Here is a 24,035-nt window from a genome sequence, read left to right as displayed (position 1 = left end):
GGCCTGGCCCCCTGGCTCAGGGTAATCTCGGTCCCTCCTGAGCCTGCAGCTTTCCCGGGAAAGGCAGATCTCTTCCCAAACTGGGCCTCCATCTCCCTCGTGCAGCAGGCTGCAGTGCTGCTGGGTGTGCAGGCAAAGAAAGAAATCAGCCCCCCCGGGAGAGGAGGCTTTAAACCAAGGGCTGCAAGAAATCACCTTTCTCACTATATTAATTTAAATAGGCTGCAGAAGGCATTGTCTGCTGCTTGAAAAGCTGTTTTTCTTAATTGCCCCAGCGCCGTGTATAATCCCAGATTACTGAGGGCTGAGCAAAGTCTCCGTGGCTACGGGAGCTGAGCGTGGGTTTTACAGGCAAATTAGTTTTGGTTCTTCCCTGCCTGGGAGGCGCGTGGGGATTCACTGTGGACCGAACATGCCGTGCTCTGCCACGGTACCCATGGAAGATGTTTCTGTGGGGCTGAGCCAGCCCTCCTGGAGGGGGGTCACATCTCCCAGCTCCCAAGCGGTGGCCCCCATGGACCCTGTCAGGGTGTCTGTGGGATTTATGCTGCTATAGGTACCAGGAGGGGGTGGTCCCATAGGTGCTGCTGGTGGGGTGCGTCTGGTTTTCCCCTGGGGAATCTCCCTGCGGCGTGTGGCAGCTGAGTCTTGTCACCTCCCGTGAATCCGGGAGCTGGGACTGGCTCTGGTGCTCAAAACCTCGGGATAAAACCAGGCTGCGGGGTTTGTCCCTCATGGTTAAGCCCAAGAGAGAGCAAGAGCAGCAGCGTGGCCTTCTCTGAAAGAAGGAGCCCGCAGGCTCTGGATGGGGGGGTTGGGGGGTTCAGTGTTGCTTCACCACCACAGAGGGGACGGTGCAGGTGTCCCCGGGCTCTGCCCGCGCTGTCCCCTCTGCCTGTACCAGGGTAGGGCCCAGCCAGCGCAGGAGCAGCTGAAGGCTTTGGGGACCATGAGCGGTGCCTCCACCAGAGCCGGACAGGCATGGGGGGCCGTGCACCCCCCCCTGGGGGCCGGCTGCCCGCTGCCTTCCCTGCCGCAGGACGGTGCCTGGTTGTGGTTGCTGCAGTGCAGCCGGAGGCCAGCCCTTGTGCCTTCAGCCTCATCCTCCCCGGCTGCTGGAGGTGGCTGCAGGCAGCGCTTGGTCTGGGGGGGTAGGGGGGGGGCTTTGCTGAGCCAGCACCTGGCTGGGATCCAGCTGTGTCTCCCTAGGAGACACCCCCTGCCTTCCTCCTGCCCTCCTCCTCCTCTTTGCCCAGTTTGGAGCAGCCCGGTGTGAGCACGCATCCACTCCAGTTCACGTCTCGGCTCAGTAAGTCTTATTGAAAACCATAACTGGATTTTGCAGACTGGGCATAAAATACCTAAAACATAATACGTATTAAAACTCATTAGGTTAAGCCCATTTACAGACACACAGCGCCATCTGAATGAGGTTAAATCACCTTTTTCACAGGGCTTAGTTGTCAAAAGGGTGCCACGGGCGAGGAGGGCAAGGAGGGGGAGAGGGAGCGGCAGCCCGGGGCTCATCCCTTAGCGTCACCGAGACCTCCCCGGGGTCACCTCTCCCAAATACCAACGTATGTCACCACCGACACAGGCCTGACACTGTTCACGTCCAAATGGAGCTCCCGCTCTGGCCTGGCAAGGAAAAACATGGAAATAATGAGGAAATAGAGGTTTCTCAGCACTGCACGTGGAGATGGGGCAGCCGCGGGCAGCAGGGATGCTCGGGGAGGGATGTTCGGGGATGTGGCAGGAGAGGGTTGAGCTGGGTTATTAGTTTCCATTGCTGAAAGCACAGACAGGTCCTGCCCCCTCCCCAGCGCCCACCCCGTGCCTGGCTCTCCAGTGCAATTAGCCACAGCAGCTAACGAGGGAGCTCCCTGCTCCTTCCACAAACACGCTCTGGCCCGGCCAAAGGAAACCCGGGTGCTGGCAGATGGGATAACGCTGACGGAGAGAGTCAGATAACACACGGGCTTGGGATTGTTGCAGATTAATTAAAATAATAATCATGCTGTAAGATAGGGTGAATTTCAGCAGCTGGGATGGGGATACTGGGTACAACGGCTGCAGCACCTCTGCCCTGCCAGCTCATTTAAATCACCCCACCGATTCCCCGGTATCCTCCGCCCGCCAAAATCTCCGGAATACGCAACTATTTCCTTCTCTGCCCTCGGCATCGTGGCGTGTGTTTTTTAAATGATTCTTGGCTTGAAACATTTTTCTTTATGAGCCACTTTCCCACTTGCAAGGGGAATTCATTCTACAGGAGGCTGGAAGGGGCTTTGATGTAGTTGCCTGTGGAAGAACAGAGCGCCAGGCAAAACAAAAAAAAACCCCAACAAAAAACCAACGTTTGGGCCATTGTAAAGCAAAATACATGGGAAGAGCAGAGCCCCGCAAGCTTCTGCATGCTGCAGAGGTGGGATTATTTGGAAATCAGTGGCCTGAAGGTAACTGCATTTCTTTGCTTTCAGGGGCTGGATGACCCCGCTGCACCCTGGCTTGGATTTGTTTCAGTCTGATGGCTGCGGGGTCTGAAGGGGGACGAGCATCCCCTGGGTGGGGGGGCTAGGGCGGTTGTGGGAATTTGGAGTGCTTGGGTAGCTCAACAGCAAATGTAAGATTTAAAAATGGGGTTAAGATTGCTAAATCAGCTTGGTTAAATAAAATAGCCCTTCTGGGACGTGCTGCAGCCCCTGGGCTTCTCTGCATAGTGCTGGCCGGTCATTCTTGGTGCATCGAAATAACCCAGAGCAGGATCCAGCCTGTCACCATGGGATTTATTTATAATTTGGCCCTCGGCGGGTTTTCATCCTCTGGAGAGTGGAGGGAGCGCTAATAGGAGGCTGTGCAATTAGCACGGCCCCGTTTCTGTGGCTCTCGAGGCCTTTTACAGACATTAATCAATTAGTCTGGGGCAGACTCATCCCTCCGGACAAAAGGATCTGTGATACTTCCCGAGGTCGGTGCCTCGTGCCCAGCTGGGCTTGTGCCTGCGGCTTCCCCTCGCCCTGGGCAAGTGCTGAGACTGTCGATAAATCTTCTCCAGAATATTTAAAAATCAGTTTTTGCCCATAAGCGAGAAAGTCAGCCGCCTAATTTCAGCCTAAACCCCTCCATCGATTCCCAGCGAGGAGGAAGATTTACAAACCCTGCAACACGCTTGGAAACCCTGCCTGAAAATCTATCAGCCAATGGGCAAGTCCTGCTCTGGATTTAACAAATCAGGCCAATAAATCCCAAATAAGAGGTTTTTTTCCTTTGCATATCTTGGTGGTTTGCCCTATGGAAGGGATTTAAAAGCTCCGCAGGGAAGCACATGCCTGCCCCACGCAGGTCCCTGGGGCAGGCAGGGACTGAGCAGCCACCGCTCGCTGTGACACCCAAAAAGTGCCAAGTCAGCTCTTTCTAAGCACACACCGACCTTTCCTCCACACTCCTCCCAGAGGAGGGGATGCACAAAGAGGTTTCTTGGCAAAATTAAGGCAGGGAGCAGCTGAATAAATAAACTTTGCTTCGATTTAAAGGCAGCTGACTGCGGGGTGCGCTCCAGTGGGTGCTGGGTGCTTTGGGAAGATGCGTCAGACATGCCCTGCTGTGATGGAAACCTCGATTTTCAACATCCCAGTTTACTCAGTTTTGTTCCCGGCAGTACTGGTGTTTACATTCATGTGCTGCTTCAGTTTTAAAGAGTGAGTAAGGGTGAAAATCCATTTTTGGGGGGCTGAAGAGGAAGGTGGCAGGTTTACCTGGAGTTGCCCAGACAGCCAAGCCCAGCTCCCACCGCAGTTTGCTCCTGGAGATGGAGGCTGAAAGGCTTGAGGGATGCCAGCCCCAAGGGTGCCCAGTGCCCCTGGGTGTTCATGCTGGTGTCACTGGTTGGTGCCGTCGCCTGCGCCAGGGAAAGCTCGAGGGTGTGAAGCTGCGGGAGATGCTTTGTGTTGGCAGCAGACACCCTGTGGAGCCGAGGGTGGGGATGGAGGGACACGGGGCTTCCTCTGGGAGAGAAGGGTCTGGGGGTTCTCACTGAGCAGCAGCTGAACAGGAGCCAGCGTGTGCCCGGGTGGGCAAGAAAGCCAACGACATCCTGGCTTGGATCAGCACTGGTGTGACCAGCAGGAGCAGGGAGGTGACAGTCCCCCTGTGCTCGGCACTGGTGAGGCCACACCTGGAGGGTTGTGTCCAGGTTTGGGCACCTCAATCCCAGAGAGATCTGGAGGGGCTGGAGCGAGGGCAGAGGAGGGCAACGAGGCTGGGGAAGGGCCTGGAGAATCAATCCTGTGAGGAGCCAGGGAAGGAGCTGGGAGTGTTCAGTGTGAGGAGGAGGAGGCTGAGGGGAGCCCTCATCCCTCTCTGCAGCTCCTGCCAGGACATTGCAGAGAGGCTGGGGCTGGGCTCTGCTCCCAGGGGATCAGGGACAGGACAAGAGGGAACGGCTGGAAACTGCCACAGGGGAGGGTCGGGCTGGGCAGGAGGAGAAAATGTTTCCCAGCAAAAGTGGTCCGAGAGTGGAACAGGCTGCCTGGTGGGGGGAGTCCCCATCCCTGGGGGGGTTTCAGGGCCGTTGGGATGAGCTGTGGGGGGATGTGGGGTAGGGGAGAACTTTGTGGAGTCGGGCTGAGGGTTGGACTCGATGATCCCGAGGGGCTTTTCCTACCTGAATCGTTCTGTGAGAAGGCACATGGTCCCTGCATCAAAGAGGAGTGGCTTTGGGGTGACAGCAGGTCCCGGGAGCACGCCAAGCACTGGATCTTTCACGCCAAGCACAGGGTCCTGCACGCCGCTGCGTTTCCAGACCTCAGCAGAGGCCTTTTGTGGGGAAGCTGTGCTGGGCACCCAAGGGTGCTCAGGCGGGTGCAGGACTATGCTCTCCCCCATGGGACCCAAGTTGGTGCCCACAGTGTCCCTCCGGCGGGACAGGTGCCCCCGGGCACGTTGCCCTGTTGTGGTCATTAGACTCCATCCCATCCCTCTGTATTTTAAAGCCCTATTCTTTCCCTGTCCCTCTGATAAGAAATGCTAATGATGTGATGAAATTGGATAGTTCGGTCGCCTTCTCCTCCTAATGGAACTCTTGTGTTCGTTAATTTGCTGTTTTTAATGGGCTGATTGTTCTCCTGTGCTGGGGGAACCACGTGAGCCCTTCAGCGTGTTTTGCCGTGGTCAGATGTGAGGTGGTGCTTGAAGGCAACTGAACCTTGGTGCTCAATAATTGCAGAGCAATTTGGAGACAAGACCCAAATGTATAATTTATCGGCATTTCATTCATCCCGGTCACGAGTGGTCGCGGAGAAGCTCACTCTGCTCGGCAGAGCCCCCTCAGGACCTGTGCCCACCTCCCCGCGCATCGGTGTGTGTGTGTGTGTGTGTGTGCAAGATAAACCTTGAAAATTAATGAGGATTTTCTTGGCCCCACAACAAGTAATTGCAGAGCCCCAAACCTGCGGGCAGAGCTTGCCTGCTTCCTGCCGGCCTCGGTGCTGCTGCCGGCGCAGAGGGAGGTGGGTTGGGTGCGGAGTGATGCTCGGCCGGGCATCCCGCTGCCGCCACGAGGATTTTGGCTCTTGGCAGGAGCGTGGTGATGGAAGCAGGCGAGGAACCAGCCCCCCTGACTGCTTGTGGAAAGGATTCCCCCTCCGGCTTTGGCTCTGGGTGCCAGTGGGCTCTGGGGGAGCAGGGAGGATGCCCCAGCCCCGGTGCTGCCAGCCGTGGGGACATTTCCAGCCATGGGGGAATCATTCTTGGAGAAGCTCCGTTTTGCTGCTGCCCGCTGCACCGCGCTGGCTGATTAACGTCCCCGTTACCTTGGTTAGTTTGGCTGGTAAAGTGTGTCACTGCTGTTCTCTAGCCGTGCCGCAGGCTGGGCTGGCACCAGCTCTGCTTCTGACCCGCAGCCCTGGCAGGAGCGGCACAGGGGGGCAGGCAGCGGGGGGGCAGGATGCGACCCCCGGGGGACACTCGCCGTTGCAGGTGGTGGGAGATGTTGGGGACCCGTGGGGTCCCGCCATGGTGGCCGGTCCTTCCCACCGGGGGGGTGGATCTGTCCTTCCAAGACAAGGGAGGGCTGGTGGGGCGCACGGGGCAGCGTTGTGGGGTGCGGCCAGCATCCCCCATCCTGATGGCTATCAGCAAGGTGAGGCCCCCCCGGGCACACCCCCCCACGATGTCCCAAGCCCCCGCTCATACTGGGAGCACTGGCGCTGGCTCTGTTTGCCGCGCTCGCTGTTTGTAAGCCATAGCCAACGAGGGAGCCGTAAGCCGAGCGCATTATCTCCTCCAGACAATTAGCAGAAGCATTAATGGAATATATGCAAATGTGCAGTAATTGACCTGCGACTCCGCAGTTCATGATGGAGAAGGATGAGCTCCAGATGGCTTAATGATAGTAATTTAAGCCCCTTCTTTATATGCCATGCTTCCTTGCCATAGCCCGGCAGGACCAAGCTCAGGCAGGGAGGAGGGCGGGTGGCAGTAGGGGATACTGGGGACCAGTTTGCACCCCAAACTACCCTGTACTCAGCGCCCTTATAAAGCCCCAGGAAAGTGGGTTGAAGCGCCAAACAGCAGCTTGTGCCGGCACGGGAGGAGAAGCTGTGAGTTCCCACGGAGCGGCCCTTCCCTGCTGGCCACTGGCCAGGGAGCCTGGGAGAGTGGCCAAGTGCCGACAGGTCCCTGGGACCGCCGGGCTGGGGGCTGCTCGCCCACCGTGGCGGGGGCCGGACCACCCGCCCTGGCTGTGCCGGGGTCCTGCCTGTGCCTTCGTCCTGCCACAGAGGTGCCTGCAGACGCAAAAGCCTGAAGAGCAAGCAGTCTTCTTGCTTGGCTGCTACTCTGAGTTTACTCAGCGTTTACTCAGGGTGTGTAGGCCCCAAGTGTGGCTGGGGAAGGGGCTGTTTGGGGGAGCCTGAGGGGCTCAGGCCCCACCAGCGATCTGCCCCATGCAGCCTGCCCAGCCCTGAGCTCCTCAAAAGTTCACCTGGCGGAGCCAGAGGTATTTGAATAACCACTCTGGGAACCCAAATTAAAATATTTATGTATAATTCATGCCATATGTTCCACCAATATTTTTTATTTAATCAACTGAAGACAGATGGCAAGAACATAGAGGCCATTAAACTAATGGCACTTTGTCTTTCCATTTATTTTAGTCTCCTTTCCTAAAGTAAGACGAGCCCATGACAGGCAGCACACCCCAGGCACGGGGGCAAATGCGGGGACGGTGGCATTTCCCACCGTGAAGCCACCACGTAGCCTGGCATGGCGTTATCCTGGGCAGGGCTGGGGAGAATCCTCTATAGCTGGGGAGTTTGGAGGAGAGAAATCCTCCTCCCAGAGGGAAAAGCTTGGCTGTCTCCCCATGCTGAGAGCCACCAGGGATGGCCGTGGTAGCCCCGGCTGCGGCGTTCCCGAGGCAGCTCCGTGTTGATCCGGCTGACAGGGTGTGAGCGAGGACGATCACCCCTCCAGTCCCAGCTGGAGAATAGAGGATGCCACGGCTTCAATGTCTGTAAAAACCTCTCTGGGGGCATGTTGGGCTGAAATGCAGCCACGGGAGAGCCACGCTGGGGACAATGTGGGGACATCAGGCTCGCGAGGGGCATCCCAGCATTGTGGGGTGCCTGGGTGGGAGCAGCAGCTTGTGGCAGCCTCTTGCCCCGCTGCCCACCCGGCTCGCAGGGCTCGGGGGCTTCGCTTGGGGCCGGCTGGTGCCCAGAAACCTTCAGATCTAGGGGTGAAATGCCGGTGCATGAGTGTGCGTGCAGAGCTCATCCTCTTGCGGGTGAAATCAGGTGAAATCAGGTGAAATCAGAAATCCGCCACGTGCCCCAGCACCATCCTGCAACCCCTCTCTTGCACGACAAGGCAGAGATGTGGGGCTCAGGAGTCAGGACTCACCCCCACATCCCCGTCACGGCTCCCATCACCCCGACATCTCCCTCCTCTCCCGCATCCTCGTGCCGGGGGGGGTTGAACCGCCCCTGTGCGGGGCCAAAAGGCGAAGGAGAGCCCCGGTGTCTGGGCCGGGGGCTGCGATCCTCCCCGCGTCCTGGGATGCTTTCCTAAGCGTGCCTTTCTCTTTGATTGCAGGTGGAGATTTCTTGCCCTGGGAGTGAGATGAATGGGGCTTCCTTAGACAAAGGGTCCCAGTCAGCGTTTCAGGCCCCGAGACGCGTCCAGGGACTTTTCATTCTTTGTCTGAAAGGGCGACGGTGCCGTTTCCATTAGAGAGATGCTTGCGAGAGCCGGTGCCGCCGAGCGGAAAGGCGAGCAAGAAGAGCTGTGTCAGCTGATCGGCTTTCAAATCACCTTCAAACCCTCGATTTCCTTAACATGATCCCTCCATCAGCCGAGTCTCCGGGGCACGGCCGGGGGGCTTTGCCGGCAGGAGAATAAACTGGGGACGACGGCGACAGCCAGCGCTGGAGAAACCCCCTGTGCACGGCGGAGGGGGGGGCTCCAAATCCGCCCCCGCTGCCTTCCCCAGCTCTCCCAGACTTTTTAGGATCGGGCAATAGCTTTGCACGGCCTCACCCTGCAGCCCCCGCCAAGCTTTGGGGAACCTGTCTGCTCCCCCAGGGCACCCCAGGAGCTGCCTCTATCCCGGGGGGGTGGCAAAACCCCCCCTCGGGGCATCCCTGGGGCCGGAGAGCAGCTCCCCTGCTGCCGGGGAAGGGATGAAGACGCTATGGCCAAATTATTGGTAAAACTCCAGCGGTATTTTCGGCGAAAACCCGTGCGTTTCTTCACGCTGCTGGCTCTCTACCTGGCGGCCGGCAGTTTGGTTTTCCTGCACTCGGGCTTCACCGGGGAGCCCACGGTGACGGGGAGCCAGCGCAGCCCCGGGGCTGGCGAGGGGCCTGGGCTGCCCTACCTGGGGGTGATGCAGCTGAGCCGCGGCTTCAAGGCGGCGGCGACGATGCCGGAGGGGGGACGGCGGCACGGACCCTGGTTCAAAAGCACCTCCAAGGAACCGGCGGAGAGGGGCAAAGCCGGAGACTATGGCAGCACCCGGAGCCGGGCACTCAGGGGCAGGAGCGGCCGCGAGAAGGAGGAGGACAGAGGTAAGGGTTGGGGGGACACGTGTCTGGGTGGGGGTCCCTCCTCTTGGCCTCTCCCGGGGAAAGCCTCCTGCACCGGGGCAGTGGTCTCTGAGCTGGTTTTGTCGCGCACCCCTACCAGGGACAAATTTGTGAGCACGCGCCCCCAGTAAATATGTGTTTATTTATTTATAAACCATATGCCCGTGCTACTCGAGCGCTAAGATTTCCTTCCCGCGCCCCAACAGGTTGCCCCGCGCATCCCCTGGGGCGCAGCACCCCGCTTTGGAGACCGCTGCTCCAGAGGATGTTCCCAGAAAGATCTTCTCCCTCCTTCCCCTCCTTCCTCCCTCCCCAAGTGCCGGTAACCCACTTTCCTTTTTCCATTTTCAATCTTCCCAATTTGTGCATCATCAAGCTCTGAGTCACACCTTGCTGGGACAGACACTTCTGGGGGTGCCGGCTGGGGAGAGGCTGCACCCCTTCATCATCCCATCCTTTGGTTGTGCCGTGGGCCAAATTCATTTCATTTGTGGTTCCCAATGAACGTTAAAACCAGATTTGTGACCTGTTATTTGCATTGCTGGGGTGTTCAGGCAGGGGCTGGCTGCCGTTGCCTGGCAGACACTGAAGTGCGGGCAGGCGTGGGTGCAGGCAGGGCTGGGGTTTGACCTTTCAAGCCAGGACATCCCTGTCTGGCCGCTGCCTGGGCTGTGGGGTGTATTGTCGAGTGGGACCATTATTAATGAACAAGGATAAGCGAATATAGTAGATCTCATTGATTTTTAAAATGTCATCTATTTATCCTGAAGGCAGCTGTGTGCAGACAGACTTGCCCGCCCGCTCTGAATTTGGGTGCCTGAGAGCTGCCCATCAGGGCTTTTCACATCCCAGTGGTTATTCGGCTCATCGCCTCCCTCACTGGCACCCACGAGCACCCAGTGCCAGCAAATGTCACCCAAACACCCTCCTGGTCCCCTCTCTGCTGGCTCTGCAGCCCTCCCCCCAGCGAGGGAGCATCTCACGCCTTCAGCTGCTGTGAAAGCCATTACAATGTGTTGTTGTTACTGACGTGGGCTGGCGAGAAGGAACAATCCAGCTCCGAGCTCCAGCCCCGCGCAGCGGCGTGCGGGGTGCCTGGGTGTACAGGACAGCTTCGGCCCCTCGAGGAAATTTGGAAGGGAATTGGGAGCGGGAACTGCTGGAGAGGTGTTGGGATGCTGCCGCGCTCTTCTCTGCTCAGTCCCCTCTCCTGAGCTCCAGGATGGGGGGTGCACGCCGGTGGGGAGCCCCGATGCCTGTGAAGGCTGATTTCTGTGAGGAAGTCTGTGCCCCAAAGCCGAGCTTGCTCAGGAGCTGCCGCAGACTCGCAGTTCCCTGGGCATCCCGGGCTGGGAGCCACAGCTCCCTGGAGCCTTGATGGAGCAGGAGAGAAGCAGGAACCCCCAACCCTGTGCAAAATTGGGGGTTTCACAGGCTGAGCTGGTCTTGGTCCCCCCGCCCCGGGCTGCTCCTCCTCGGCCACCAGCCCCACAGCAGGTCTGTGCTCCTGTTCACTCTGGACAAGATGCACTGTCCAGGCTTGGAAGATGGAGGAAAAATGTCACGTGGTGCTTAAGGGACTTTCTCATGCTAAAATGGGATGAAAGGGGGTTTCCCTGTCGTGCCCCTGTGCTGAGGAGTCTCCGGGAGCGTTTCTGAGGTGCGTGTGGCCGCGTGGCTCCATTAATGCAAAGTGACATTTAGCGAATCCTCACCAGATGGTTCACGAGCCCGAGCTGTCGGTCACTATAAAACCCCCAAGCAGCGCTCCCGGCCCCGGCCATATGCAAAGTGTCCACCACCATTAACCTCTGCCGGTGCCCGGGCACAGCGGGGGCTGCGAGGGACAGGGAGGGATGCTGGGCTTGGGCATCGCTGGCTTTAGTGGCTCGTAGGTGGTCTGGGAATATGGTCTTTCCCGTTTTTAATCTCGCGTGGGAAGGCTCGGCGAGGGCAGCGGTTCATGAGCCAGCGCAGAGCTGGCAGCTGGAGGGGACATGGTGCCACCACACGAGATGTTCGGCAGCTCCCGAGCAGGATGGAGAAATTCTCCAGATTGAGAAATCCCCTGAGCCCAACGTGCCTGTGGGGCTGGCGGAGCCTCGGGGGACGGGCGCTGAGCACCCGCCTTGCTCCCCTGCTCCCCTCTGAAGTGCCCACTGCTTCCCCAGGCTGTCTGGCAGGAGCGGGCAGATTTTAATGGCAGTGGTAATTAAGCAGGGGATGGTTTAACAAGGCAGCTGTGGAGGCTCTGCCACGTGAAATTCCAGAGGGAATGCTGCTCCTAAAATCAGCGCTGGTTTAGCTTAGCGTGATGCACGGCTCTGGCTTGCCGGGGCGCTGTGCCTCCCTCCTCCTCCTCATCTTCCTCCTCCTCCCTCTCCTGGCCGCACTGGTGGAGCCTCAGGGTCAGGCCAAGGTGCAGGTCGAGGGCAGCCCTGTCCGCTTCACCTTGTCTGCATCCTCGTGCGAAGGCACATCTCCTGCCTCAAATCCGGGGGCATTTTTGGAGGGTAAAGCTGGAGGGAGCAAGCACCAGCCCCAGCCTGGCCACGCCTGGTGTCCTCTCTGCCATCTCTGGTCCTTTGCTGGACGTCTCCAGCCATTCCTAGCCAGGGCTGGGCTCCCTGTGACACACGAGCCAGCAGTGCCATGAAGAAAGGGAGAGCAGCCACCCCAGGCACGCAGCCGAAGATGTCCCTCTACGTTCCACCACCACCACAGTTGTCCCAGGGGTGGTCAGCATGGGCCACCCTTCCTGAAGCTGCTGCCACCAACACCCACCTGCTCTCTCCCATGCTCACGTGGAGCATTTCCCTCCTCACACACTGGATTTGCACTGAGGCAGCGGGGACGAGCCCCCAGCCCATCGCTGGTGAGCTGTCGGTGCTCTGTGGGGCAGAATGCTGCCGTCGAGGGGCTGCGAGGGCTTTGTGCCCAGCGCAAGGCTTTTGATCAACCAGCTGGAAAATCAAGGGTAGATATTTGTTTCAAGCATCACCCCGCAGCAGAGCCCTGTGAAAACATTTCTGTTCCAACTTTAGCTCGCTAAACGGCAGCGGTGGGTGCTGGGAGAGGCCGGCGAGGGGCTGGGGCTGCTCAAGCAGAGAGGGAGGATGTTGCTCCCAGACAGACCAGTGCCAACTCCTGGCTCACAGGAGCTGGGTGGCGGCACCTCTCTGGAGAGTGTGGCTGGTGGATTTGCTGGGATGGTCCCCAGAGGGGTCATCAGTGACCCAAAGCTATTGCTGTTGGGGCAGGGGAGCAGCCCAGAGTGCACCCCATGGGTCGGGGTGGCATGGCAGGGGTACAACTCACTTCCCCATGCAAGCGGGGTGACCAGTTGGCCCTAAGCACGGGCACATTGACCGAGGGATCCATACTTGCACCCCATGCCTGCACCCAACCAGGACTCCAGCACCAAAGTGGTTTGTGCTCATGTGCTGCACCGCAGCCAAGAGCTCCGGCGCCCTCTGGAAGACCAAGCTTTACGTTAAGCTTTATGTTCAGATGTTAAACATGAATTTGTAATGCCAACAGCCCCAGTGACCAAGCCTAGCTCCTGGAAGCATCAGCAATAGTGTGGCCAGCAGGGACACGGAAGGGTCTTACCCCTGTGCTCGGCACTGGGGAGGCCGCCCCTCGCTGAGGGGGTTCAGTTTTGGGCCCCTCACCCCAAAAAGGCCATTGAATGACTCGAGCGTGGCCAGAGAAGGGCAACGGAGCTGGGGCAGGGTCCGGAGCACAGGTCTGCTGGGGAGCGGCTGGGGGAACTGGGGGGGTTCAGTCTGGAGAAGAGGAGGCTGAGGGGAGACCTCCTGGCCCTCTGCAACTCCCTGCCAGGAGGGGGCAGAGAGGGGGGATGAGTCTCTGGAGCCAAGGCCCCAGCGCCAGGCCCCGAGGGAATGGCCTCAAGCTGCCCAGGGCAGGGTCAGGCTGGCTCTGAGGAAGGATTTCTGTGCAGAAGGGGCTGTTGGGCGTTGGAATGGGCTGCCCAGGGCAGGGGGGAGTCCCCGGGATCCCTGGAGGGGTTGAAGAGTCGGGCTGAGCCAGCGCTGAGGGATCTGGGGGAGTTGGGAACGGTCAGGGGGAGGGTCATGGTGGGGCTGGAGGAGCTTCAGGGGCTTTTCCAACCCAGATGATTCTGGGATTCTGTGAAGAGTGAGATGTCTGGGGAATTGAGTGACTATTGCTGGGTGGATCTGTGTGTCTTTCCACATGCCTGTTTCCAGCCTTCTCCAAAATTCCTCTTGGCCCCTGCGTGCTGGGTCAGGTCCCCCTCTCACTGCTCAGCACCCTCCAGCAAGCTCCACCTAACCCAACCACACACCTCTCAGCATCTCCCCCTGCTCGCTCCTCCTTCACTTATTGTCCTCGCATCTCCCTAATTATTCCAGTTGCCTTCCTAATAAGTTACAGCACGCATATGTCAAGAGCGATGGATTGAAGGTAATGCACATCAGTCACCGGCTCTGCACAGATGACTGGAGTAATCCTGCACCGGTTAGGTCTGTCACGACCAAAATGAGCTGACCTGCTGAAACCTGCTCAGCGCTGCGGAAATGCCACGTTGTGCTGAGAGTAATTGGGAGCAGTGAGTTATGGCTCTTTGGTGGTTAAAGCTCTATCAGGCATATTTCTCTCACCCTTTCTGCTCCACCTTCCCCCAGACTGGCTTGGGGAAGCCGGTTTGCAGCGCTGGTGGGGTCTGCACCCTGTGGGGTGGTGGGGAGGGTGGTGGGTGCACCATTGATGGGGTGTACACGTGGAGTGGGGTCAGGGACCCCCCCACCAGATGCAAAGTGCAAGCGGAAGGTGAGAAGAATTACCCCATGGTGTGGTTTGGTGCTGGAGTGGGACGTGTGGAGACGCTCTGTACTTGGAGGGATAATTCCGTGTGTGATGGGAGACGTGGAGAAGGAAGGAGAGACACGGGGTGGTTATTGTGTGCAGGAAGGTGCAGCTTTCTTGCCTAGAGCAACGGCTGCACTCTTGAGCAGAGCAGGGGAGCCCTCACCACTGCTCCTGCCCAGTCCTGTGCTGCCGGGTAGCCCGGTGCTTTCCCAAAGCCCTTTGGCTGGGGTGCTGAGACCAGAGCCCTGGGTGGCGCAGCTGGAGGGGTGTTTGGTGCTGTGAAAAACAACTCCTTGGCTTGGGGTCCAGTGGCCCTGAAAGGACAGGAGCCTCTCCTTTTGTATCCCCGTGCTGAGGCTCTGCAGCAGCAGCTCAAAGCCAGAGGCCAGTGGCCACCACCTGGATTTACTCCAGGACAGGGTCGCCCTCTGCCAGCGTCCTGCAGCTGATACCCCGAGAGTGGAGCAGAATTTCAGGATTAAGAAAAGTGAAAGATTGCCACTGTATTCATCGAGGATGCATACCCAAAACAGGGAATGAGGTGAACCTGACTGGTTTGGGATTCCAAGCCAGCTCTGCCATCGGTCCTGAGCTGGTAAGACCCTGCCACTGGTCCCTGGGGCCACCCTCCCCTGGGACACCCATACTGCGTGGCTGACCTGCACATCCTCAAGCCCCAACACCTCGTTAGCTGATTACCGGATGGTTAATCCCACCAGCTCCTGGACCCCCCCATCCTCATCGGGCAGCAGGGGCAGTGAGGATGCTGAGCATCCCTGCCCCAGCACCACATCCCTGCATCGCAGCAATACCTCTTCCCCGGAGCAAATGCTCAGGTGGGAGCAGGAGCAGGACACTAATGAGGGCACTAACGAGGGTGCTAATGAGGGCACCTAACGAGGAAACTGAGCAGGGACAGCTCGTGGACCTGCTCACCCCTAACACGATCCCACAGCCGACACGGAGCATTGCAACAGGCAACGCCAGGGAGGAGACGGCTGTTTATTTTCAGATTATTGGAAAAGGCTACATTTGTCAAATAAATGATTTCATCCTAACTATTTATTCAGCTCTATTCCCTGTCTACCGGCATCTTCATTTGCTCTCAGCACAGGCATCAACCTTCTCTTTGCCAAGTGTTAGCACTGGGCAAATACCCTCTGCATTGATGGCTGGGGCTGGGGAAAGCGAGCTGCTGGCTGAGGAAAATTTGTTTTAAACCATCTTTCTCCATTCTGCCCACCCCTGTGTTCCCGGCAGGGCAGAGTGAAGAGGATTGGTTATTTTACCACGTAACTCATCTGGTTTTGGAGCTGCTTTGCTCGGTTTTAAGGCTGGTGGGAAGGAAGAGGACAGAGAGAAGGAGCCTCAGTGCAGAGCCCCAGTGTCCTTTCTATCTGTAGTGGGTGTTTCTGGGCTTCACCTTTTTTCTTTTCTTTTTTTTTTTTTTTTTCTTGCAGGACGTACCCAGAGCACGTGTGTTTCTAACACAAACAAGCAGGGCACGTTGCTGCACATTCCTACTGAGGGAAAAATCCAAAGAGGGGGGCATTGGGAATCAGTGGGCTCAGCCCTGGCTGATTCTTACCCCCCTCTCCTCTACCCTCCCCCCAGCAAGATACATCGGCTGCTACGTGGACAACACTCGCCGGCGAACGCTGCGCGGCGTGTCCTTCTTCGACTACAAGAAGATGACAGTCTTCCGTTGCCAGGACAACTGTGCCGAACGGTAGGGCGGGAGACGGGCACCGTGTCTCCATCAATTCCCCCACACACACCAGCGTTTCTCTGCTGTCACAGTTCCCTGCCCTGGCTGCTCCCTTCCCTTTCCTCTCGCCTTCCTTCTGTTTTATTTAGATTTATGTCTTTTTTTTTTTTTTTTCAATTTACTGGTGTTTTCCAGGACCCCTAGAAAAAGGTCAGGGGGGATGATGTGTTCCATCCTCGTGCAGGGCAGGGGGGTGTGAGGGCTCTGTTTTGGTGCTGAGGGAGCCTTGAGCGCTCCCACCCAGGGCTGGCCCCACCAAAACGCCCTCCCCAGACCTTCCCAGCTGTCAAAGTGCCTCCGCGAGCAGTTGGGGAGACAAACGGATTCCTTGCTGCAGAATTTTTCTCCTTTTCCCAGCGTCACACGAAGGATGTGCCCTAGACGTGGTCTGTGCCGGCGGGAGCGAGTGGCACTTTGCTGCCTCCAAACTCCCTCAGAGCTGAAGCCCGTCTGTGCCGCATCCCACGGCACGGGGGGACGTTGCTGCAAAGGGCCATCGCCGGTCACCGGGGCAGTGGCACGTCCCCACGCAGGGCTCACCCACCTCAGCAAGACGCTCGCCGTGAGCCGAACCAACGGTTGTGCTGACACGGGGCTGCTCCACGCCAGAGCCCCCCCGCAGCACCAGCACTGCCCCTTTCCAGAGGGTTTCCAGCGCCGCTGGCACTTGGCAAGCACCTGCTGCAATCCCCCGCTTCCAGCTCCAGTCTGTAGCAAACAGCACAGCTGCCCCACTTTGAAGCCCAGCAAAGCCCCTGTCACTTCTTCCTGCTCTGCCACCACCCGTTACATCCTCCCTACCTGTAAGAAATGTCGCTGTTTTGTGCTTCATGATCTCTGCAGCCTGTGGAGCCCCTTCCCTTGGACTGGACTGGACTAGAATAGAAAATAAACTAGACTAGACTAGACTAGAATGGAATAGGAAGAGACTAGACTAGACTAGACTAGACTAGACTAGACTAGAATGAAACAGGACTAGTCTAGACTAGAATGGAATGGGAATAGACTAGACTAGACTAGACTAGAATGGAACAGGACTAGACTAGACTAGAATGTAATGGGAATAGACTAGACTAGAATAGAATAGAATGGAACAGGACTAGACTAGACTAGAATGGAATAGGAAGAGACTAGACTAGACTAGACTAGACTAGAATAGAATAGAATAGAATAGAATAGAATGGAACAGGACTAGTCTAGACTAGAATGGAATAGGAATAGACTAGACTAGAATAGAACAGGACTAGACTAGATTAGAATGGAATAGGAATAGACTAGATGAAAATGGAACGAAACAGAATGAAAGGGAATGGAATAGAACTAGACTAGACTAGACTAGACTAGCATATTTTCAGCTGGAAGGGACCTGCAATGATCATCTTGTCCAACAACGCACCCTTGGGATGCAGTGCTGCTTCCAGCGCTGGGTGGGAGTTTCCTGCAGCAGGGATGCTCCTGTGAAACCCCACGGAGCCGGGGGGGTGCCTGGGGACGTGCTGAGCACCCCTCTGTCTCCCTCTCCCCCCAGGGGTTACCTCTATGCTGGGCTGGAATTTGGCGCCGAGTGCTACTGTGGGCACAAGGTCCAGGCATCGAACGCCAGCGAGTCCGAGTGCAACATGGAGTGCAAGGGGGAGAGGAGCAACATCTGCGGCGGGGTCAACCGCCTCTCCATCTACCGCCTGGAGCTGGCCCAGGAGTCGGCCCGGAGATGTAAGTTGGCGGCATCGATGCGGCTCCCGGCTCAGCCCCAAATTAGGGGAGCCCCCGATGGTGCTGCTGGGGGTGGTCCCTGGCATCCCCGTGCTGCGTCAGCCAGGTCATGGCTCAAGAGAGGTGGTTTGGAGGCGGTTCAGGTCTGTGACTGGGGTAGTTTTGCTCCTGCACATCGTGGGGAACCCCCTGCGGGGATGACTGCTGGGTGAGGCAGGGAGCCCCAAGGACCTGAACTCCTGTTCAGGGCATTTTGGATGAAGAACTCTTTCCTGATGGCCAGACAGGACCATCATCGTATTCAGAGCTGGCTGCAGGCTGAGGACGTGCGGGAGCTCCAGGAAGAGCCGAGGGTTCTCCTCATCAGAAGAGCTCATTTGGCTCCCAATTAGGCAGCACTATAATTACCCACACTTGCTGCTTTTCTTTCCTCATCCCCAGGCGATGGGAAGGAAGGTGGCAGTTCTCAGAGCTCCCACCACCAGGCACCTGGTAGAGTGACTGCCCTGGGGAGGGGCTGAGGGTGCCCGGGTACATGCAGTGGTGGGCGAGGACCTGGGATGGGACCCCTTGGGGCACCAGTGCTGGTGTGGGGGGACCAAGCCAGTCCCAGTTCTGCTCTCCTTACCGGCTCCATTGCTCATACAGTCTGGGATCAGTGACTTGATAAAAATAGGGAGGAAAAAATAAACTCAACTTTGCTTTTGCTCTGATTTTGCACCGTAAGCAGCCGAGCGAGCGGCTGGGAGCGTGATGGGGCTCCCACGGCCCATCGCGTCTGCCCTTGTTTTGGCATGGCTAAAAATGACTCAGATTTGTCAGCAAACGTGGCTTCACAGCCGGAGGGTGACGAGAGCTGGAGAAAAGCAGCCACTGTGCTGATGGGTGGCTGAAGAGGAGCGGTGGGAGACAGGGACGGGGATGCTGGGGCATGCAGAGGCTCTTGCTCCCAAGCCTGGGGCGCACGGGCTGGCACTGGCATCGTTTCTGGGGTGCAGCCCCGGCTCCTTGTGGCCGGGTCAGCATCGCTCCCAGCCCCGTGGTGGCCTCTCTCCCCCACAGATGGCAGTGCAATATTTCGGGGGTGCTTCCACCGGCCGAACAACATCTCCATCGCCTTGCCCGTCAGCCAGCTCATGCTGAACATGTCAGTGGACAAGTGTGTGGATTTCTGCACCGAGAAGGTACCCGGGGGCCGGGGGGGTGCAGGTGGAAAACTTAATCACCTAAATCATCATCAGAAAGGGTCACACTGGCCCTGCTCTGCTCCAGGGATGCTGCGATGCCGTTTGCTCCTGAGGCGCGATGCCTATAAGCAGGAAAGGAAAGGCTGGCAGTGGGCATTGCTGGGTATTTATTAATTAAAATTAAGTAAATGATAAGGCAGAGGAAGAGAAAGACCTGCAGGTGTGGACAGTCCTTCATGGCCTCCCCAGAAGAGGAAGGTGGGGAATAAGCAATCCCACCAGTTAAATACGAGTGGCTGCTCCATCGCTGGCTCCACTTTCCCATCAGTGCTGGGAGGGCCGGGGCTGGGAGGTGGAAATAACCACAGCGCCTCGATTAACCCGGCGCTGCCGCAGCCTGGCAATCAATCACGTCAGCCACCGAATGGGCCTTGTGACTCCGGGCTTGGAAATGCGGGTGAGGCCACCACGGGGTCATCCGTGGACTCTGAGTGACCTCGTTGCAGGTGGCAAACTCACAAATGATGGTGCCACGGCTCTGCCGGGAGCACCAGCACTGCTGGCTGCTTGGCTGTGCCACGGATAAGTCGGGGCTCGGGTGGTTTTGGGTGTCTGCAACGAGCTGCTTGTGCAACCGGGGACGCTGCAAACAGCCCCACGCTGCACAGCGGGGCCGGGGCGGTGAGGATGAGTGCGGGGGGCAGAGGAAGGGGCTGAGGGGGCTGAGGCCAGTGCTGCTGGCTGCCCTCCCTCCGCCCGTCCCCGCAGGAGTACCCGCTGTCCGCCCTGGCCGGCACCACCTGCCACTGCGGCTTCCCCACCACGCTCTTCACCCTGCACGAGCGCGAGGACGAGCAGCTCTGCGCCCAGAAATGCGCCGGCGAGGAGTTCGAGAGCTGCGGCACCGCCGAATACCTCCTCGTCTACCAGACCCAGGTGCAAGGTGAGCTGGCGCTGGGCTTTGAGCTGGCGCTGGGCTTGCCCTGCCTGCTGCCAGGCAAGGGGACAGGCAGGGACCGCTCCAACCTGGGCACTGGCACCAGTTTCCCAACCCCTTCCCAGGCACACCGACAGAAAGTGCGTGTGAGCTTGCAGCATCTAGTTGGCTTTCATTAAAAATTACCATTTATTTTAATTTCCTGGGAAATCAATCCTCCCCTGAACAAACAGCTTTAATTACTGCCTGACTCAGCGGCAGGAGAGAGCGGTTTGCCATCTGCCTCTGGCAGGATCCCTCCCTGCGGGTGCTTGTCCCTCCTTGTCACTGGCAGTACCGGCAAGCCAGAGCCTACAGTCGGCCAGTGAACCCACTGGGGCTTTGCTAGCCAGAGGGGACAGGTTCTGGGAAAAAATATGGGAGAAAATACCTGTCACCAGGCAAAAAGTCCCCGGGAGGCTGCACGGAGAGGGCTCCTGTCCCCCCCTGCCCTGCAGGTCCCAGTGGTGGGGCCAGTGGGGAAAGGGAAGCACAGGGCAAGGGGAAAACCTGTGACTGGGAGAGGAAAGGGCTGAACGGAGCAACTGAGCTCCCAAATTCAGGTGGTTTCACTTCAGAGCGGCTCAGTCTCAACACGATCCCTGCTTCGGCGTTTGAGGTGGCGCTGGAAACTCTTGTCCATTTGTTGATATTAAAAGCAGGAGCGTTGCTTGGCAAATGCACCCGTGTTACTCACTCTCCCCTAATCACGCAGGCAGCTGGTAATGCAAAACGCCTCCGGCCCTCTTCTGAGGATTTTTTTGGGGTGTTTAGGACTCTTTGGGGTGTCCCTACGTGCTTTAGGCAGGGCGCCTTTCCCTATAGTGGCCACCTCCTTCACACCCTGCCCCAGCACCTTCCCGGGAGACAGCATCGCGCCGTGAGGGAGCGGGAAAGCTCTGTGGGAAAAGCACGTTCCCGTGCCACATCCCTGACGTGTCTTGGCTGGTTCTTGCTGCAGACAACCGCTGCATGGACCGGAGGTTTCTCCCCACCCGTGCCAAGCAGCTGGTGGCCCTGGCCAGCTTCCCCGGTGCCGGCAACACCTGGGCTCGCCACCTGATCGAGCTGGCCACCGGCTTCTACACCGGCAGCTACTACTTTGATGGGTCTCTCTACAACAAAGGTGAGATGGGGGTTCGTTGCTGGGGGTGCACCAGTCCCACCTGAGCTGGGAGAAGGTCCCGGTGCCATCCCTTGGGTCTGCAGGAAGGGGGGGGCCAGAGCCGGGTGCCACCGATGCTGCTGCGTGGGATGGTTTGGGCATCGCGTGTGCCCTGCCCATAACCTCCCTGTGCTGCCCACTAACCTTGCCCAGGACTGATTTGGGGAAGAACTGGGTTTTCTCCATCACACTGGTGGTTTTTAACCTGCTGTGGGGGTTGGAATTTTCTAGAGGAGGAAGCAGAGCAGCTCCAACCCTGGCAAACAAAGCAGTTCCTGAGTTTTTTGCCCCAAGAAAAGGCCAACTGTGGTTTTTTGATCAGATTTCCCCACGAGCTTGGCACTCTTGTCTCGGGATGCATAAATTAAGAAGCAAAAGAAAGCCACAGCTGTGTGGTGAGGAGGACTCGCGCAGCCTTCCAGCTTCAGGATTTGGGAGCGGGTGGTGCTGGTGGCACCAGTATCCTGGAGGACAAATGTCCCCACGTGCTTCCCAAGGAGCTGCAGATAAAAATAACAACATGTGTCAGCACCCGGGGAACACCGACACCCAAATTAATGAATATTCACAGCTCAAAAAAGCTCCGATGAGCTCATGGGGTGGGGTGGAGGAGGGAGCTGATCTCATTTGCCTGTTCTCCTTGGGCTGAAGCGTTTGCTGGAGATTCATCTTCCCGTCCTGAGGGACACAGGTATTTGCCCAGTAAATATTTAACGGAGGAGGAATGCTGTTGTTCCCTCTGGGGCAAAGCAGCAGTGCTCTGCCCACCGTGTTGGTGCCAGGGCCGATAGCACGTGGGCTTTGGGGACCCTGAATTAAGCAGCGAGGATAAGTTTCAAGCCAAAAAAAATCTTGAGGCGGGCATGAAGCTTTTCCAGGCAGAAGCCAGCTCCTCCCAATAACCCACCAGATAGCAAGGGGGAGAGAAAACACCAGTTGCCCCCATTTTATAGCCATTTACAGTAGTTTTATTTGTAGATCTTGAAGGTTTCTCCTGCTTTTCCTTCCCCTTTTGTGGCTTTGAGAGGAAATCCTCCTTCTCTCCTCGGCCATGGTGGCGTTGGGCTCTGTACCTGGGGTACCCACATAGCTGGTGGGGTCTGTACCTGGGGTACCTGTGCAGCCGGCCAGGGTTTGTACCCACGGGACCCCCTAAAGCCCTGCTAAAGGCAGCATCACCCATTTCTTCAAGATTTGCCAAATTTAGAGATGCTCTGCGCTGAGGGAGGGAGCCTGGAGTCTATCAGCCCGGGCACTGGCACCCACCCCGGGGTGCAGCCGGCATCACACCTCCCACGGGTGGGAGCATCCTCAGGGCAAAAGCCTCGGGGAGGTTTTGCTCATCCGACCGCGCATGGGTTTCATGTTTATTCTGGGCTGAACGCGTCGGAGGGGCCCGGAGGTATCCAGGCAACTGGCAGATTAGCCATCACGTCCCTGCGTCGCACAGCATGGCTGCTGAAAGCAAATTACACATCTATAATTGATGTAGTACAGCTACTTACAGCTTATCTCCCTCCTCGGCTCAGCTCTGCTGGTGCCGCCTTGTTCCCAGGTAGTTTGGGTTGTGCTTTGCAGGGGCTGGGGGTGCAAAGGGGCTGAGCGTGATGCTGGGCTCAGCCCCAATACTCCGTGCAGGAGCACAGGGGATGGTGATCCTCTCTCTGGACCCCTCCATGGCATCACTGCAGCCCATCTGCCCCGAGCACAGCTTTTTTCCTCTTCTTAATTTATTGGGAGAGTTTAAACACTGTGGTCAGGGAGATTATAGCTATAAAAATAGGTTCTTGACCCCCCAGTACAAGCATAAAGTACGTTAATGCAGTATGCAGTTATTTAATGGGCTGTGCAATATCAGGCTGTTGCAGACCCCTGCGCTGAGAAGAGCTGAGCATGGCCGGGGAGGAGGCAGCCCCGCTCGGTCCCAGTGCCTGCTACCCACCCTCTCATACATGAATTTCATGGGACTCATAACTTGGAAAAATAAATTATTTCCATCTGGGAGAGGGATGCAAATTCTACTTCAAGCCTCAGTTGCTTTTATCCGACTATTTTGCAACCCGATATCCCCGCATCGTTCCCTTTCCCCAGCCTGCTTTTATTATTTTTATTAACTCAGGCACCCGCTTGCTCTGTCCCGGCAGGGTTCAAGGGCGAGAGGGACCACTGGCGAAGCGGGAGGACGATTTGCATCAAGACTCACGAGAGTGGCCAGAAGGAGATCGAATCCTTTGATTCGGCCATCCTGCTCATCCGAAACCCCTACAAGGCCCTGATGGCGGAGTTCAACCGCAAATACGGGGGACACATCGGCTTCGCGGCTCACGCCCACTGGAAGGGCAAAGGTGGGCTGGTGGGCTCGGCCACCCCTGTCCCACTCTCACAGAACCCGGGTGGCGAGCTCCAGCCTGGCTGCCGGAGCCATAAAGCTGTTGGTAAAGCCCAGCAGCGCCCAAGTCCGGTCCCCATGGGGGAAGTGTGGGCTGTGCCACCCCTTTGGGATCCCTGTGTTGGAGGGACATCTGGGCTTGAAGCCAGCATGACCTGCGGCATCATCTAGCACGGCTGAGGGCTCCTGCATGGATGGGATGGGATGGGATGGGATGGGATGGGATGGGATGGGATGGGGAAGATGTTCAGCTCTTTGGTGTTGGGTCACAAGGACAGACACAGAGAGAGGTGGCAGTGCCTGGCTGGGGACACAGGGCTGACAGCAGCCTGGTGCCAGCGGGGAGGGGATGGGTTGGGGGAAGTGATCTTGACCCTGTGCTCGGCACTGGGGAGGCCGCCCCTCGATTCCTGGGTTCAGTTTTGGGCCCCTCACCCCGAAAAGGCCATTGAATGACTCGAGCGTGTCCAGAGAAGGGCAACGGAGCTGGGGCAGGGTCTGGAGCACAGGTCTGCTGGGGAGCGGCTGGGGGAACTGGGGGGGTTCAGTCTGGAGAAGAGGAGGCTGAGGGGAGACCTCCTGGCCCTCTGCAACTCCCTGCCAGGAGGGGGCAGAGAGGGGGGATGAGTCTCTGGAGCCAAGGCCCCAGCGCCAGGCCCCGAGGGAATGGCCTCAAGCTGCCCAGGGCAGGGTCAGGCTGGCTCTGAGGAAGGATTTCTGTGCAGAAGGGGCTGTTGGGCGTTGGAATGGGCTGCCCAGGGCAGGGGGGAGTCCCCGGGATCCCTGGAGGGGTTGAAGAGTCGGGCTGAGCCAGCGCTGAGGGATCTGGGGGAGTTGGGAACGCTCAGGGGGAGGGTCATGGTGGGGCTGGAGGAGCTGCAAGGGCTTTTCCAACCG

The 24,035-nt window shown here is 58.0% G+C and overlaps 1 protein-coding gene across 2 annotated transcripts in view; it reads left to right on the top strand.

The window, feature by feature from the left end:
• Positions 1-24,035, top strand: part of WSCD2 (WSC domain containing 2) — a 30,964-nt gene that overhangs the window by 2,569 nt on the left and 4,360 nt on the right. For both annotated transcript variants that reach the window (XM_074921384.1, XM_074921385.1), the window contains exons 2-8: positions 8,095-9,068; positions 15,555-15,669; positions 17,237-17,421; positions 18,484-18,605; positions 19,377-19,551; positions 20,546-20,710; positions 22,894-23,094. In XM_074921384.1, the coding sequence (XP_074777485.1) occupies positions 8,693-9,068; positions 15,555-15,669; positions 17,237-17,421; positions 18,484-18,605; positions 19,377-19,551; positions 20,546-20,710; positions 22,894-23,094 (1,339 nt within the window). In that variant the 5' untranslated portion in view covers positions 8,095-8,692. The remainder of the gene's footprint in view (positions 1-8,094; positions 9,069-15,554; positions 15,670-17,236; positions 17,422-18,483; positions 18,606-19,376; positions 19,552-20,545; positions 20,711-22,893; positions 23,095-24,035) is intronic.

The sequence above is a fragment of the Athene noctua genome, chromosome 17 (genome assembly GCF_965140245.1).
Source record: "Athene noctua chromosome 17, bAthNoc1.hap1.1, whole genome shotgun sequence".
NCBI classification, from domain to species: Eukaryota; Metazoa; Chordata; class Aves; order Strigiformes; family Strigidae; genus Athene; species Athene noctua.
The sequence above is the reverse complement of the archived record's forward strand: the minus strand, read 5'-3'. Positions and strand labels throughout refer to the sequence as shown.